We start from the raw sequence: 18397 nt of genomic DNA on the forward strand, positions 1-18397 counted from the left end.
ATTTCAGATATTAGATTAATTTTCATTAGTCTACGTTCACCCTTTCTGTGTTCTACATAAATTTAAAAAAAAAAAATTTCAGCCACGCATAGTCACTTTATCCTTACGTCTTATTCTTTTCTTGTTGATTGGCTTTTAATTCCTTTCCCTAGGGTTATTTTCTTTCCTTGCTACCTTTGTGTTCATCGTTATTCTTTTCGTCCTTCCTTTTTATTATTTTATTATTATTCTTCTCATTATTAGTAAAAAAAAAAAAGAGTACGCACTTTGAAATTTCTTCTTATTATTAGTAAATTTTCTTTTGCCAACACACCTTGAGTACCCAAAAAAAAAGAGTACATACTTGAGAGTACATACTTTGAAGTTTACACAGCAGCACTCAAGCAAAAAAAAAAAAGGAGAAGCATTGTGTTCTTTAAAAAAAAAACAAAGTCTTTGTCCCTTTTATTATTCTGTCCATCTTTTCCTCTTATCGTTGCGTCGGATTTTCTCTATCTTTTATTTTTATTTGATTTCTAAAGTGCAACAGTCAAAGAGATTCAAGAGTGGTAAAAGGCAAGAGTGGTAGGTTCAATAGAGGGTAAAAGCCAATTTTGAGAATAAACACGAGTGTCCATCTTTGAGTGAAACACGTGAGCGAGTGATTGTGAGGTCCTTTTATAATATTTTTGTTATAGGTTCATTGTTATGGCAGCTCATTCCAAAGATACTTTAGTTGACATGGAGTTGATGCAAAGGGCCATTCAACACTTAACTAATCGCTTGACTGAATTGGAAGCATGGAAGCAAGAGGTGACACAGACACTATCCAAGATTGCTAAACAAGGACCTTTCCGGAATCGGCGTCAGAATCATGTACCTTCTGATGATGACTCTGATGGGGTTATAACACCTCAACATAAAAGTCAAGATAGCAATATCAACGCCATCAAGATGCAAATACCACCATTCAAAGGGAGAAATGATCCTGAAGTTTATTTGGAGTGGGAACGTAAGGTGGAAAGAATTTTTGTTTGTCATAATTATTCTGAGGCAAAGAAGGTTCGTTTGGCAGCAGTTGCATTCTCTGACTATGCCTTGCTTTGGTGGGATGAACTAGTGAAGACACGACGGCGGAATGATGATCACCCTATAGAGTCTTGGGATCTTATGAAGCGCCTCATGAAGAAACGATTTGTGCCTTCGTACTACTACAGGGAAGTGCATCAGAAGTTACATCGACTGACTCAAGGCTCCAAGTCCGTTGAAGACTACCATAAGAAAATGGAAATGCTTATGATTACTGCCAACATAGAAGAGGACACTGAGGTTACTATGGCACGATTTGTGGGTGGTTTGAATAGAGCAATTACTGATGTGGTGGAGTTACATCATTATGTGGAGATAGAGGATTTGGTCAGTATGGCAATGAAGGTGGAGAGGCAACAACAAAGAAGAGCACCAAGAGGATTATCGCATGCTAATCCAAAGTGGGAGTCTCGTAGTGCTGACACAACAAAGACTAAGGGTGTTGAATCCAATGCATTGCTTGATGCTACGAAGAAGAAAGGTAATTCTAACTCTTCTTCTGCTACTTCTAGACATCGAGATATTAAATGCTTCAAGTGTCATGGTATGGGTCATTATGCTAGTGATTGCCCAAATAGGAGATTGATGGTTATTAGAGGAGATGATATTGTGTCTGATTCTGATCATGGTGATGACTCTGATCATAATAGCATGCCATCTTTGGAGGATTGTTCTGATGGTGATGTTGAGTATGCAGTCCATGGTGAATCTCTTGTTGTTAGACGTGCTTTGAACTTGCAGGTGAAAGAAGAAAGTCTAGAGCAACGTCACAATCTTTTTCACACTAGATGCTTGGTGGGTGGAAAAGTGTGTAGTCTAATTATTGATGGCGGGAGTTGGACTAATGTGACTAGTACACTTATGGTGGAGAAATTGGGTTTGTCATGTGTTCGATATCCTAAACCATATACGTTGCAGTGGTTGAATGACAGTGGAGAGATCAAGGTTGACAAACAGGTGACAATTGCCTTCTCTGTTGGCAAGTATGTTGATGAGGCATTGTGTGATGTGGTGCCAATGCAAGCTTGTCATTTATTATTGTGGCGACCTTGGCAGTTCGACCGTCGAGCATTTCATGATGGTTATACAAATTGATTCTCCTTTGATTTTAATGGTCGCAAGATCACTCTTGCTCCTTTATCACCTAAGAAGGTTTACCTTGACCAGTTGAAGCTTCAACAAGATACCAAGGGGAACATGGGATGTGAGATCACAAAAAAATCTGAGAGAAAAGAGGCTATGAGAGAAAAGAATATAGCAAAAGGCCCAAAGGTGAGTGAAAAGAAAGAAAAGAGTCCATGTCATGAGAGTAGTACAAATACAAAAAAAAATTGAGAAAGTTGAGAGCAAATTGTGTTTCTTTGCAAAAGAGAGAGATTTAAAGAGTGCTTTAATAGGCAAGAAAGCTTTGTTTATGGTTCGATTTAGGGATATTTTATTCTCTGACACTGACCTTAACCCAAATTTGCCAAATAGTTTTGTCTCTTTGTTGCAGGCATTTGCCGATGTCTTCCCTACTGACGTACCACGTGGTTTGCCTCCATTACGTGGGATTGAGCACCAAATTGATTTTATTCCTGGTGCTAGCATTCCTAATAGACCAGCCTATAGGAGTAATCCTGAAGAGACAAAGGAACTTCAAAGACAAGTGGAGGAGTTATTAGCCAAAGGTCACATCCGGGAGAGTATGAGTCCATGTGCTATACCAGTTTTGTTGGTTCCAAAGAAGGATGGTACTTGACGAATGTGTGTGGATTGTTGTGCAGTCAATAAAATTACGGTAAAGTATCGTTATCCTATCCCTAGGTTAGATGACATGCTTGATGAGTTATATGGTGCATGCATATTCACTAAAATTGATTTAAAAAGTGGGTATCATCAAATTAGAATGAACCCAGGGGATGAATAAAAAACTGCATTTAAAACAAAACATGGATTATATGAGTGGTTAGTAATGCCTTTTGGGTTAACTAATGCCCCTAGTACTTGTATGCGTCTGATGAACCATGTTTTGCGAGACTTTTTGGGTAAATTTGTTGTTGTTTATTTTGGTGATATTCTCATTTATAGCACTTGTTTGGATGACCACTTGTCACATGTTTCAACTGTTTTGGAAGTGCTTCGAAAAGAGAAATTATATGCTAATCTTAAAAAGTGCACTTTTTGTATTGATTGAGTTATATCTCTTGGTTTTGTTGTGAGTGCGAGTGGAATTGAAGTTGATGAGGAAAAGATAAAGGCTATTCGTGAATGGCCAACGCCTAAGAATGCTTCTGAGGTACGAAGTTTTCATGGGTTAGTTGGGTTTTATAGAAGATTTGTAAAAAATTTTTCTACCATTGCTGCGCCTTTCATAGAGGTCATAAAAAAGGATGTTGGATTTAAATGGGAAAGGGAATAAGACATTGCATTTCATACCCTAAAAGACTGTTTGTGTTCTGCTCCTATTCTTGTTTTACCTAACTTTGATAAAACCTTTGAGATTGAATGTGATGCTTCTGGGATTGGTATAAGTGCTGTTTTAATGCAGAAAAAACGAGCTATTGCCTTCTTCAGTGAAAAGTTGAATTTAGCTCAGCGTAAATATTCAACATATGACAAAGAATTATATGCGTTGGTTCGGGCTTTAGAGGTTTGGCAACACTACCTCTTACCTAAGGAGTTTGTGATTCACATGGATCATGAATCTTTGAAGCACTTAAAAGGACAAAGTGAGCTTGATAAAAGACATGCTAAATGGGTGGAATTTATTGAAACACTTCCCTATGTTATTGCCTTTAAACAAGGTAAAGATAATGTCGTTGCTGATGCTTTATCTCGGAGGTATGCTTTGATTACTACACTTACCTCTAAGTTATTGGGCTTTGAGTTTTTAAAGGAGTTGTATGTCACTGATTCTGACTTTTCTGCTATTTATGCCTCTTGTGAACATAGTGCATTTAACAAATTTTATAGACATGAAAGTTTTCTATTTCGTGGTAATAGAATTTGTGTGCCTACTTGTTCTATAAGGGACTTACTTGTTCTTGAATCACATAATGGGGGTTTGATGGGTCATTTTGGTGTGCATAAGACATTGAAGGTGTTATCTGAACATTTTTACTGGCCCCGCATGCGTCGAGATGTTGCAAAATTTTGTGCTAAGTGTGTTGCATGTAAACAGGCTAAATCTAAGTCTTTACCACATGGTTTGTATGCCCCTTTACCTGTTCCTATGCATCCGTGGGTTGATATTTCTATGGATTTTGTTCTTGGTTTGCCTTGAACAAAAAAAGGTCGAGATAGCATTTTTGTTGTGGTAGACAGATTTAGTAAAATGGCTCATTTTATTGCATGCCATAAAACTGATGATGCAACAAATATTGCTGATCTGTTCTTTAGAGAGGCTGTGCGTTTGCATGGTGTTCCCCAAACTATTGTTTCTGATCGTGATGTCAAATTTTTGAGTCATTTTTGAAAAGTTTTATGGGGTAAATTAGGCACAAAATTATTATACTCTACTACTTGTCATCCTCAAACTGATGGTCAAACTGAAGTAGTAATTAGAACATTAGGAACCTTATTACGTGCTGTTGTTGGTAAGAATTTGAAAACTTGGAAAGATTGTTTACCTTTTATTGAGTTTGCTTATAATAGAACTACTCATTCTTCTACTGAATTTTCTCCTTTTGAACTTGTTTATGGTTTTAATCCTTTAACTATTTTGGATTTATTACCTTTGCCTTTGAGTGATATTGTTAGCTTGGATGCAGAAGGTAAAGCTGAAAAGGTTAAAACAATGCACTTGAAAGCACGTGAATCGCTTGAACTGAAAAATAAGTTGATTGCCCAACGGGTGAATAAAGGTCGAAGACAACTTATCTTTGAACCTGGTGACTAAGTATGGATTCATTTGAGAAAAGAGAGATTTTCTACTCAAAGAAAATCCAAGTTAGACCCTAGGGGTGATGGTCCATTTGAAGTGCTCGAAAGGGTCAATAACAATGCTTACAAGATTGACCTTCCAGATGAGTATAATGTATCAGTTACTTTTAATGTCTCTTACCTATCTCCTTTTGCTTGTGATGCAGATTCGAGGACGAATCTTTTTCAGGAGGGAGGGAATGATATGAGCCTTATGGGACAAACCGAAAACTGTCATATGCCAATTGGTCCAATTATAAGAACAACAACTAAGAGAAGAGGTAATGACCAAATCAGTACCCGAAAGATTCAAACGCTGACATTTTGGTACCTCACTATTGTTATTGACAAAATGGTCCTTAAAAGATTTTAAAATTTGACAAGCGTATCCACGAGTTCACCGGAGCACGTTTCCAGCAAGCACAATGCTGACATGGCCACTGCATTTTGATGACATGGCAAATACCCCCCAACCCTAATTCTTCTCCTTCTCCTTCCCCCTCCCCAACACACTCCCCCTTCCCATTCCTGAATGCATTCTCCCCCCCTCCCCAACCCTAATCCTTCCCTCCCCCTCTCTAACCCTAATTCTTCTCCTTCTCCTTCCCCCTCCCCAACGCACTCCCCCCTTTCCCTTCCTGAATGCATTCTCCCCCCTCCCCAACCCTAATTCTTCCCTCCCCCTCTCTAACCCTAATTCCCCATCTCCAACGCACTTCCCCCCTCCTCAGTCCAAAATCACCCTTTCTAAACCCTAATCCCCTTCCCTTTCCTCTTTGAATTCTAATCTCCTTCCCAACACAGTGTCTCACACTCTCAACTCACTCTCCCCAAAACAGCAGTAGAGCTCAACCTTCTCAGTCTTACATGGCCAATGTCATCGACACTGCACTGTCGCCATCTCGTCGTCGGGTCTTCTGCGTCCGTCAGTGTCTCCTTCGTAGCATTGCGTTGTCTGCACGCTTTCACCGCTGTCGCCTTCACTACTTGTATCTGCTTGTTGCTAGCCCCCAGTCGTTGCCATGCCTCCTCTGTCTGGGTTCCATCTTGGCTCTATCGTATCCTGCCCCCTCTGTGTCTGGTGTTCTTCTTCTATTCTTACTTTGGTGGTGTCTGTATTAAGTTTTATTTTATTTTATTTTGATTATTGTATATGAATTTATTTTTGAGTTTTATTGTGATTAATCTTTTTGAATGATAATTTAACCTAAAAATTTGGGACAATTCATGATTTTGGGCAACTCTGATGATGTTGAGGTTGTTGTTGCTGTGAATGGTGGTGTTGAAGGAGGGAGAGGGAAGTGTGCGTTGGAAAAGGGGGAGTGGTGGAGAGAGAGAGAGAGAGTGGTGGAGGTTGTTGTTGCTGTTGATGTTAAAGTTATTGTTGCTGTGAATGGTGGTGTTGAGGGAGGAAAAAAAAGTGTACGTTGGGGAGGGGCTTGTGATGCGGCGGGGACTGCGATTAGGGAGAAGTGTGCGTTGGGGATGGGGGCTGCGACAGGGAGGGAGAGGGAAGGGGAGGGAACTTTGGGGGTGGTTTGCCAAGTCACCAAAACACGGTGGCCACATCAGCACTGTGCTTGCCGGAAATGTGCTCCGATGAACTCGTGGGTACGCTTGTCAAATTTTAAAACCTTTTAAGAACCATTTTGTCAATAACAATAGTGAGGTACCAAAATGTCAGCGTTTGAATCTTTCGGGTACTGATTTGGTCATTACCTCACTAAGAGAATAAAAGAAGGTTTTGCAAACATGACTAAATCATGTGTTCAGGAGATGCATCAAGAATTGGGTAAGACAATGATTAACGATTATCAAAAGCCACACGTCTTACTATTTTACAAGATGCATTGAAGACTCTTATTAGTCAAGATGAATTAAAAGAGACATCACTTTCTTAGAATTTATTCTATGTTTATTTTATTTTTGTTATTTATTTGTTTTAGACCCAATTATGATTTGACCCATATTTTATTCTAGTGAACTTATGAGTTAGGGATTTAAATTTAAGAGGTATAAAAACCCTCTAAAACCTGGTAGCCATTTTTTTTCTTAATTTTAATGAATGAAATTTTCTTTGAGTTTCTTTGAGAAACTTGGGTGTGAACAGGTGAGGTCGAGTGATTCCCTTAACTGTTGCATTAGGAAATCAAATTGAGGTAGAGGAGTCCCTTTCTTTAATCTTCCATCTTATCCTGGATTACGTTCCGTATCAATAATCATTTCAATGGAATAAGTTTCTTGAAGGTACATACCATTCTGATGGTGGCGGAGTAGGGTTTTCAATAGTTGGAGTGCTCACAGAATTCACGAGATCTATTACAAATACATCTACTTAGTTAACTGTCGTCACTCATTCATTACCACTACATGCTTGAAACACGTAACGTCGATGCTCAAAGAGTAATAGAAATCAATTGTCAATTGGTTAAAATAACTGAAGTGCAAATGTAATGTGGCACACGGCAGTAACCCCTTGTTGTTGGCTACTGCAGAACCTGCTTTCGACCATCATCATATATTGTTTCCAGAGCAAACCTCAGCTCAGATATGATGATTATCAAGAATTAATCAAATTTGACACTTAAGCAGACACTACATAATTAAAGTAATCAAATTCAGAAAGCACAATTTAAATATCTAAACTCACTAACTCAAGCAAGTACGATGCAAATTTGAAGAGAAAATCTTCAAAGTACGGCTAAATCCAAAAAATTCATAGAAACGAAATATCAAAAGGGAAAAATGAAGGAGGCAGAGAAAAGTGTCAGAACGCAAAGAGGAGCATGGGATTCGTAAAAGGAAGGATAAGGAAACTGATGATGCGAGAAAATTGTTACGAACTTTAAAGTGCGACGGTGACTCACCTAATTTACGGTGGCTGCAACGGCGACGAGAAGGAAGAGGTGGTCCTGGCGACGGCGATGGGACAGCTGCTCCACCTGTCGATGCTTGGAAGCTTTTCCTCTGAGAAGATGATATATGTGTCCTAATCTGATTTTGCAAAAGGGGTAAATTTGAAATTAACAATTTGGAACGAGGGTATTTTAAACAAAAATTATTATTTAAATTTTTTTTTTTATCTTTAAAAAATTTAATTTCATGTATCCTTATTTGTTGGAGGTATTAAAAAGACTGAAATTTTAATTTTAATCAAATATGATAGTCAATCTCTCACTCTCTATCTCAATACTTCAGAATAAATGTTACTTAAATTTCTAGTATAAAAAAAACTCCTCTTGCACCAACAATCTGTTGTAGTCTTCTCTCAATTCAATTTCTCTAATCCTCAGAGACAAAACATCAGCAAACTCCAAACGCCTTTGAATCTAATCAATTTGCCTTCAAGCTTGGATGTCCTTTTATGAAAATAGTTGTATCTAAAACGCACTAGCTTAATACGGTTTATGTAAAAAAGACGAACTCAAATATGAAGTGTTTAACTCCCCGACTCGCTCTTAGAAGGATTCACTCTCGAAGGACAATATATCAAAAGTTGGAAAAGGAGTTTTCTCATCTAAAGTTAAGTAGTTCAAGGACAAGAAAGTTAAAACTAAATCAAGAAGGGAGAACATCAACGATCTGTTCGTTGACTACAACCTTGGCCAGAGAGCATGGAAACGTCAAGATCAGAGACAAAAACTACGCCTTGAGCCTTTAGAGTTGTCATGGTCTCATCTACCCCGACTACAACGTCTTCCCTGAGCTGCCTAAACTCAGGTATAAATCATTGAAGCTTATAACTCAAGTTACAAGTACTTCATGCCCTGTCGGGACCACGACATAGAATATTCCCACAACTTACCAGTTAATATTATCATTCGCATAAAATCCGAAATATCCCTACCATAATATGGAGAATGTTCATGTTTAGGCCTGGACGTTTATTATTGCCACAGAAAGACAACCTTGACTTTGAAAAATCCAAAATTAGAAGAGAGGTGTTATAAATTGTTATTATTCTTTTTAGGAATGTGTTCATTGAGTGCAAGTCATGTCTGGTCATGAAAATACACCACGATAAATTTCAACCACAAATGTGCTCAGATCCGACATAAAGCAACCATTTATCATACAAAAATAATTCACACATTTACAATCAAGTCTTACTATTGTATGACAAAAAATAGATTAAAAAAAGAAATCCCACCGCTGCACTTTAGGTTTCCTGCTGATACATCTCCAACTATTTTCATAAGGGGCCGTCCAATGCTAGAGACAACTATGTCCACAAGAATCTCGTACATTAAATGGATAGCAACGAAGCATCAAACGTTTCTAGATAGCTAGAGCATGCAGCAAACTTGCTCTTCTTCCGCTGCATATGATTGGACATAGTATATATATAGATGGAAGGGGAAGGAAATGGTGTAAGATTGAGCAAGACTTCAAGAGTGAGAATAGGGCTCATTATCTTCTACTTCCGGTGGAGACATTGGCGGAACAGCCATTCCATGAAATGCAGCAGATTCAATATCCAGAACTCTCCTTGCGGTAGCTTCAGATTCCAAGGTCCTTACCGTCTTTCTAGGGAGTGATGCAGAGGCATCAGCTCTTGATGAGTTGCTACTATCGATAGAGAGCAAAAAATTCTCTTTGGAAAGTGTTGGGGCAGATGCAATAACTGAGCTGAAGACCCCAGATTCCCTCAAACTTTGTATTATGACCTGAATGTGAATACATTGGGAAAGCAACTTTATGTTATAAAGATATATAAGGGGAAGGGAACAAATACAATTCATGTAGTTATCTTTTTGTTTGGGTGAGCTTCTAAAAAAAAATCCTTTTTTCGAATTATCTTTTTTTAAAAGATCTTATGGAAAAGTAAAAGTAATTTTATATTTGAGTATCTCATGCAAAAAGATCTTTTTATCTATCAATTATGTTTGGGTATAACAATATAAAAGTACTTTTTTGTTTATTTATTACATGAAAAACATCTTTTTTTTTTAAGGAAAAAAGATCTTTTAAAAAAAGATGTAAATTACAACTTCTCAAAAAAGATTTTTTTTTTTTCTAGTGCTTTTACTTTTACTACTAGAAATTTGCCAAACACGTTAAAAAATAAAAAAAGATCTTTTTTTATCTAAATGCGAATTAATTGTGATAAAAAAGAATATGGATCTTCAAATTAGATCACTTTCCAAATGTGCTGACATATTAGAGTGTTAGTATCTTCTTTCTTTTCATATGACTCTGTTACATATCCAATGTATGGTTTTGGAGAAGTAATGTGTTAAGTATCTAAGGAAAGTGGGAAATCACAATTAGAAGCTAGCTGATAAGGGGGAAGAACCACTCTCCTTATATACAACATCAAGCATCGCATACTACCCGATCTGAGACTTTGAACACCCCATAATACCTAAGTCCCTAACATAATGTGTGCTAATTCTGATAGAGAGAAGAATGAGAATGAGAATGAGGATTCGAGACTTCGAGTAGATCATTTAGGAAAATAGACTAGAATCAGGCCCTGGGGGAAGGTAGTCTCTTGGAAGGTAGCATCTTACTATCCCCCTTTTTCTTACAATAAATAATACACTCATCTCATCTCATCTCATCTCATCTCAATTCTCTGCTATATTCTTCTAATTCTGCTACTGTTCTAACTATTTCTGCAACTGTTAGTCTGTTTCAGTAGTTTTTTCTACTTCTATAATTGTTGAGGTACCAGGTTATTACAGATTCTTTTCCATCTCATGTTCTATCGATTTCTGCACTTTTGGTCTGTTTCTGTGGTGGTTCTACTTCTAAAATTGTTGAGGTACCAGGTTCTAACAGATTCTTTTCCATATCAAATATAAGATCCACGTTTTTTAATAAATAATGAATATGCTTACCATGGGAGTATATATGCGAGTCAATATCCCCTTCCTCAGCAGTTTCAACTTCACGTCTTTATCACCCCACACAACGTGCTCATTATACCTGGAGTAGGAAGCAAAAACTAAATGATTTTAGTAGAAAAAGCAAAGGACATGGAGAACATGTGTAAAAATCAAGAATTTAAGCTAACATACCACTTCAACATTTCATCCTCAGTTGCTGTTGAAGCAATGATGAAAGCCTGAAATTTATATGGCATAAATGGAAATTTCATTCCAGAATATACACCTGATTCTCATAGCTGGGGGGAAAAAAATGGGAGCACAGAGCAGAATGGTCCAACAATTGAGGGAACTAAGAGGTGTGAGCCATAACTTATGAGTTGGGAAAGCAGTCCCCACCATGCCCAAACCCTTTTTCCCTATTTTTTAGCAACTAGAATCTGTGACGATTGGTCAACCTTAAATTCAAACTATAGTAATCTAATTATATACTGCACCGGGTAAGACAAATCCATTTTTTTCCCAATATTCAACCAAATGGCTAAGTGGACAGAAAAGAAAGTAAAAGAATAAGGTGGAAAAAGAGTTCATGAACTCACAGATCTGTCAAATTCCAACATGAAGCATCTTTTTACATCTTCTTTGGTAGGTTTGCAACCACAGCGATCACGTCTGGAAGTGAGGTCTGAGAATTTAGCATATGTGTAATGCAAAACAGCAGCCTCCTCCAACTTGATCTCACTAGCATAATTCAGGAGAACATCATGGAACTCATAAGTGAAAAAACATCAAGGGGAGACATAAATATAAAGAATCAACAGAACATACTTTGGGGATTTCATGTAGTTATGCCATCTGTGTGCACCATTTGGACGAAGATGATCTTGTATACGGGCAGCTGATTTACCATTTCCGTAAGTCAAAAAGTAGTTTGGATTCCCACGTACAGAATCTTTGTAATTGCCAAAGTATGTATCTTTTGGAAGATGGTCATAATTCTTCTTAAACATTGATACCTGAATCAACAGATCAGGAGAAAATGAAGGAGATAGAAGTATCAATGCCAAAACATGCAACTGCATTTATAAGGAAACCAATACATGATTTATCGGTTTCCTCTTTACAAAGTACTGCTCAATTAAAATCTAAGGATTACAAATTCAGTAATTTAAAATTCATTCCATTGCACAATAATTGGTTGAACCGTTGAAATCAATCTATGCCTTTTAATTCTGGTCAATAATTGTTGTCCAGTAATGGCTACAAGGTTCATTGTTGAATTAAGTTATGACTATTACAGGTGATTGTTAGCTATGCTAAAAGTTCAGGGTGTTTGTGTGTGTGAAAGTGGAAAGGGGTAAGTGGAACCTATACAGTATACCAGTACTGTGTATAGTAAGGTGTAATAGCTTCGTACCACAGATATTAAGAATAGGCATACGCACCAGAATAAAGACAGAAAGTGTAAAGAGCAGAAGTATAGAGGAGAGAGTTGAAGTGAGCATGAAGAAAGAACAGAGGAGGTGGAAGGCATCAGGGTGATACCATTCCAGTCTCTGTGAGTGAATTAATGGAAGAATAAAACACAGAAAAAGTAGAGAACAAGGTAGCATTAGAGAAGCTACCACTCTCCTAAGGTCCTGCCCAGCCTAAATTCCTCCTTCCCTCTTCTAATTCCCTTCACCTCTCTCATATACATTCTCAACTCTCTCTCCTATAATAGAATCGTCCCTCACTGACGCCCTCCCCACTAACTTTTCTTCTGCTGTATATAAAAGGCAAGGGAGCTATTTTACGACTATCTTCAATAACTAAATTAAGTGATTCTTTTCCCTCTACTAAGCCTTAAAAGTAAAACCAAATAGAAAAATAGATCTTCATGATTCCAAAAGTCAAAATTCCTTTTGTTATTCACTGATTCTACAAACTCAGGTACTCCAAAGGGTTCTTTGTTAAGTAATAAGTAGAACAGAAACTTCTGGCAAATGACTATGTACAGCTTCAGCAACTTACCTCACTAAAAGGTTCTTTAATATCATCTCGCTCAACACTGCTCTCCTGAAAACCATAGACACAAGCATTATTACACCACTGAAGTTCTTACCAGTTCCATGAAGGAAGCATGAACCAGCAAATTCTACTCACATAGTTGGGAAATATGACCATGTCTACATTTCCTGGAACCTCAAGAAGCAACTGCCTCAAAGAATACTCTCGAGCACCCGCTGGGTGTATTAATTCATCCGTATCAAGGTGAAGAATCCACTCCATACCAGCATCCTGATGTTTAAACGTGGAAAATATTGTGATAATTATCTAAAGTAGGCACCAAATGATAACTTTTATTAAACAGTGTGTGCTGCAAAACCATACCCTTGCCATGACAATAGCCATCTCCATATTGAGGGATTGCTTCACAAAAAGTTCGTAATTGCATGGTTTATAAAAGAAACCTGCTAGCCATGTCTCATTCCAAATTCGGCTGATGCAATCAACGATATAAAGAATAATAATAACAAAACTATCTCAGAAGCTGAAGATTTAGGGTCTCTCAGGAATTGAAAAATCTCAAGAACTATCTACAATTTGTAAACTAAAAGAAATAAATTCAACAGATAAGAGTTGTTAAGAAATTGGTAAAAACCTCTTTGCTTGTTGCTCTTCCAGCTCCTTTGTTCTATATACAACCTTGACACCCTGATGAAATAAGATAACCAAATAAAAATAATATATTATTAAGGATTAGAAAATCAGAAAACAAAAATAGATCCAAAGACCTGCTCTGGTTCTGCTATATGGATAAGGTACCAAGTTAGTTAACTTACCGGAATTGATTTCAAGACCTTTGATACTTCAGGAGAAGCAGCCTTACCCTCCACAAAGAGAAAGAAGTTCGTCACTCCAATGACTTTATGATAAAACATCCAAGGTAGAATCTGTTCTAGCCCTGCCGATGTACTAGTCGTAATACAGATCTGAACATCAAGAATTAAATGCAGTTAGATCAATAGCAATGTTTTCAAGAAATTTGTAAGATAAGACAAACAGAGTTCTAAACAATCTTCCTTTTATACTTTGTTGATAACAAGATTTCAGAAGCAAAACCAGAAATCAACAACTAGCAAGTACCAGCAAATTACAACAATGACAAAGATTTCAAATTACAAAACAACTTATCAAACATAGATATATAGCTTAATGCATCATCACTAACAGAAATCATCAGGATTCATGATGTACTGTGAGCGATGTACAACTCAACAAGGATAGATCCCAAATTGTTTATCCATGAAACAATAATAAATGAAAATTCCCCGCGTTTCCCATCAAAACAGAGCAAAAACGGACACATCACATGATTAAATGAAACAGCAAAAGCAAAAACACCTTTAAATAGTTCAAAATTTGAACTTTGAAGTGATTGAGAACTACAAACTCAACATGTACCAAACCCTAAAATCAAAACTAGTACAGTACCAGGTAGCCAATCTCTGCAGTTGGAACTGGAAAGTACAAAAGTTTAGTCAAAATAGGCATAACCCAAACCAAAATACAAATCACGGAAGTAAAAAAGGAAAAGAAAAGAATGAACCTTAGGTTTGATATTAGCGGCATAGTCAAGTTTCCAGTTGTGGTAGTAAGGGAAGGAGGGGGAAGAGGTGCGGCCAAGATTAAGACAGTCGGAGGCGGAGGAGGAGTGTGAGAGGGGGGAGAGAGGAGAAGGGTCTGCCATACCAGGGAAGTGGTGAGAACCAGGAGGGGACAAAAGGGAAGCTGGATCTGTGATGCCACCTCGCCATTGGAGGACGAATGCTATGGCTGCCAAGGAAACTGGGAGGAGGGTGAGGAGGAGAAGAATCTTCGAGACGAAAGAGTTGGAAGATAGTGAGGCGAAGGAGGAGGAGGAGGAAGGGTTACTGCGGAGAGGAACGTGGAGTTGGTGGTGGCTCGGCATCGTTGATCCACGGTGGTTGGCACCAGAACTAACAGCTTACCCGTCACATAACCTAATCGTGAGTCGTGAGTCGTGAGTCGTGACTGTGACTCTGACTATAGCTTCGAGTACGCCAGGACGGTGATAGATTGAATGCTCAAGTTAGTCCAAAATTTTAACCTTCGAATCAAGTTGGTCCTATTTTTTTTTCAATTAACTTGATATTGGATCTTTTCTTACGTGCATCTTGTTAGTCCTTTACTTTACAATTACAAACACCAGTTTTATTGTTGTTAATGGATGGATGGATTGCCAGCATGGATGATTTGTGATCAATGGCTGCAATGGTTATAGCTTACGTAGAGGATGATATCAGATTATTTGGAAGAAGAATGCTGTTTTGGAGAGAAGTCTATCTGTCTGCTGGATCTAATCTATTATATAAAAATTTAATTTTTACACTTAGCCATAAAACTTATATGACATTTTTTAGAAGCATTTTTTAATATATTTTTTAATTTATTAAATATAATTTATTATTTTAGTCATCAGTTAATTATCTATATTTAAAAATATATAATAAAATATAAAATAAATATTCTTTTTTATTCCTAACAATTTACACAATTAGACTTTACTTTTTCTATCAATTATAAAATTCAAATCGGTTCTTATCTATTTTCATGTTTGTATAATCCAATTTTCAGTAGGTCACTTGTTGTCCCCAGTGAAGTTTAAATTTTTTAATTAATACATAGTAACAAAATTTATTTGCCTTCACTATATAATTAAATTTAACCCCATTATAATTGAACTTCACTTATTAACTTCAATTATGTAAAAAAAATGGTAATTCAAAACTCAAATGAATTTGTTATAATAACCTTTAAAAAGAATGAGTGAAATAATTATAAATTTGTTATTTTATAATTGTAACTAATAAATTTGTTATTATATATATATATATATGATTATTTGTTCAAAATAGAAGTAACTACTAATTTACTATCCAAAAAATTAAAGCGCAGACAAAATAATCTTTGAATGAAAATTACGATAAAAATAACTAATAAATATTATATTTATTAAAAGGGACAAAAAAATTTATATTTAACAAATAACATATTCATTTAATCTAAATTATTTTGTCAACGTTTGAATAAATATTTAAAAGATGCATAAAAATATTTAGAACAAAATTTGATCTCTAAATTTTTTTTTTTATTTTTTATAAAAATTTAGTCATTCACAATTAAAAATTTTTTTAAAAATTCACTTGACATAAAATTATAAATTTTTTAAAATAAAAATATTTTATTTTTTTAATATTACTTACAAAAAATTGTATCAAAATATGACATCTAAAATTTTTTTTTAGAATATATATATATTTAATGTATATCTAGTTCTTCGGAATTTTTTCAATGAATACCTAGTTCTTTGCGACTTTTTTTATATTGACTATTAAATAAAAAATGATTAAATAAATAATAATAATAATAATAAAATAAGAAATCAAAATAATACTATTTATTCATTAATTATTAGTATTTTTTTTAAGTTAACTTTAGTTTTTTCTAGGACAACATCAGTTAAAAAAAAATTTAAATATGAATATTATAAAAAATTGATTTCGTAATTATTAGCGATGAAATTTTAAATGATTATTTAATAACATATATAAAAAGATAGACATTTAATTATATTGATAATAAAAAAATTATTTAATCTTTTTAAAATATAAAACTTAAAAAAATGAAATTTAATTTTTATATTATTATTTAAATTATTATTTTAGTATTTTAATTTGTTGGTTAGATAATTTAAAAACTAATTATATTTTATAATAACAAAGTATAATTATAAAAATTATTATCATATTATATTTATTTTGCCCCACTCACAAAATTTTTTGGATCCGTCACTTCTTCTTGATGTATCAATAACGTATTTATGTGAATTTCTCTCCTTTCTAAGAAGGACAAATCGCCCCTAAACCTTTGGTAAAACGCTGTTGTTCCATAAAATGGGTTATCATCTGGTGGTTCAAAGTTCTTTAGGATTTTTTTTTTCATTTTTCATTGTCTTTATTGTGTGTAAAAACGTAATTTTCTCCTAAAAAAGACTATGATTACAGAAGGCAGAGATTCTTCTTCACAAGCGTGGAGGAAAGCAGTGAAGTTGGAAACAATTTGCACTGGAATCCGGTTCTAGGTTCCACTGGGATTATAAAGAAAAAGGTAAATCAAGGCAAGAAAAGATTCGTAACACCATGTTATTGTGGCATATATACAATATTGTTTGAATCTAGCACCATACAGAATTCGAACATGTTTTTTTTTTTTTTTTTTTGCTCTTATTTTAAAGTAAACCTTTACTTTTGTTGTTTTTCAAAATTCATTACTGTTATGATGAAGTGTTGCTTATTATAGATCGCAATTTCACATTGCAAATACTTTTCTTGACTTGATGAATATATTGGTTCATATACATATAAACTAATGCTAATTAGAATGAAGTGGTTGATCCTTTTGAAAAAGATAGAGGAAAGATTGAAGTTACCAAAAGTGATGAGGACCAAATAGAGAATTCAAAAATCATTTGGAGGTAATACTAAAATGTAGAACCCTAACCACATTCTTACTTGAAATTATATTTACAATTCTAATTTCATCAATTTTAAGTGGACTAAAATTGAGAAAAATATACTTTAGTTTAAGGCGTAAAATTATGTCAATAGAAGACAATTAATATATTATGACTGAATTTCATAGCTTATAGGAAGACAACAATTTATGTTATGGTGCTAAATTTAGTGATGTTTAATTTATTTCTTATATTGTTATTAAAATTTAGAATAGTAGATTGAGATATTGCTATATTGTATTATGTAATTGTTAAATACTGAATATGAAATTAACAATTTAAATACTCAAATTTGTGACACATTTAAAATTATACTCCAAACTATAAGTATTTCATAAAAGTTGAAACTAAAATATAAATAGATCCATAGTTTCACAAACCAGATTGTAACACCCTACCACGCAAAGTCTTATACTATAGTCATAAAATTGAGGTAGGAGGTATTACGACACCTAAAAATAAAATCATATATATAATATATATTATAGGTGAAATGAATATATATTCGAGGAGTTTTGAAAGAAAATTTAAACAATAAGTCGTAAAAATAAAAGTGCATTGCTCGCGTGAATGCAAACCGAAAAAACAGAAAAGGATAATACATAAGTATAAAGAGTAGAATGTCAAGAGTTACAATTTTCATGGTATAGTTATGTTTATAAGCTTTAATTATATGTCGGAAGTTCTAGAATTGTCTTCGCCTTTCCCAAGACATTATATGTTAGATATGTGTGCACTATTACCATGTTGAGAACTTTCGGTTCTCACCCCATGCGAATTTTGTAGTTTTCAGATGCAGGACGTGAGGCTCCTCGCTGAGGCATACTGGAAGCTTCTGATTAGCGAAGATCTTTATCTTTTGGGGCTTTATTTTGGTTATATGTAATTATATAGATACTTATTATCTCCACCGTATATACATGTACTGTATTAACTCCTTTTAGAGGTTATTATATATATATATATATATCTTTGCTAATCAGAAGCTTCCAGCATGCTTCAACGAGGAGCCTCA

At 35.1% G+C, this 18397-nt stretch overlaps 2 protein-coding genes across 2 annotated transcripts in view; both read right to left on the minus strand.

The window, feature by feature from the left end:
- LOC140181435 (uncharacterized) overlaps nucleotides 1-9218 on the minus strand; it is an 11543-nt gene extending 2325 nt beyond the window's left edge. Inside the window, exons 1-5 of the mRNA XM_072225003.1 lie at nucleotides 9150-9218; nucleotides 8777-8814; nucleotides 8594-8681; nucleotides 7839-7965; nucleotides 7227-7287 (exon numbers count right to left, since the gene is read on the minus strand). Of these exons, the coding sequence (XP_072081104.1) occupies nucleotides 7227-7287; nucleotides 7839-7965; nucleotides 8594-8681; nucleotides 8777-8814; nucleotides 9150-9218 (383 nt within the window). The remainder of the gene's footprint in view (nucleotides 1-7226; nucleotides 7288-7838; nucleotides 7966-8593; nucleotides 8682-8776; nucleotides 8815-9149) is intronic.
- Nucleotides 8914-15142, minus strand: LOC112770953 (glycosyltransferase-like KOBITO 1). The gene is made up of 11 exons (XM_025815465.3): nucleotides 14395-15142; nucleotides 13628-13777; nucleotides 13447-13499; nucleotides 13176-13284; nucleotides 12948-13082; nucleotides 12816-12860; nucleotides 11631-11818; nucleotides 11402-11543; nucleotides 10995-11041; nucleotides 10815-10902; nucleotides 8914-9638 (listed from the first exon to the last, which is right to left on the minus strand). The coding sequence occupies exons 1-11, from the start codon at nucleotides 14755-14757 to the stop codon at nucleotides 9360-9362; spliced, it is 1599 nt and encodes a 532-aa protein (XP_025671250.1). The 5' UTR covers nucleotides 14758-15142; the 3' UTR covers nucleotides 8914-9359.
- Nucleotides 15143-18397: the final 3255 nt, after the last annotated feature.

Source organism: Arachis hypogaea, chromosome 18 (assembly GCF_003086295.3).
Source record: "Arachis hypogaea cultivar Tifrunner chromosome 18, arahy.Tifrunner.gnm2.J5K5, whole genome shotgun sequence".
Taxonomy (NCBI): Eukaryota; Viridiplantae; Streptophyta; class Magnoliopsida; order Fabales; family Fabaceae; genus Arachis; species Arachis hypogaea.

Coding starts and splice junctions, on each gene's coding strand:
- LOC112770953 (XM_025815465.3), bottom strand. CDS start 14,757: ATGCCGAGCCACCACCAACTCCACGTTCCTCTCCGCAGTAACCCTTCC. Junction 10,903..10,994: donor GAGGATGAAATGTTGAAGTG/GTATGTTAGCTT, acceptor TTCCTACTCCAG/GTATAATGAGCACGTTGTGT. Junction 9,639..10,814: donor CTCGCATATATACTCCCATG/GTAAGCATATTC, acceptor ATTCACATTCAG/GTCATAATACAAAGTTTGAG.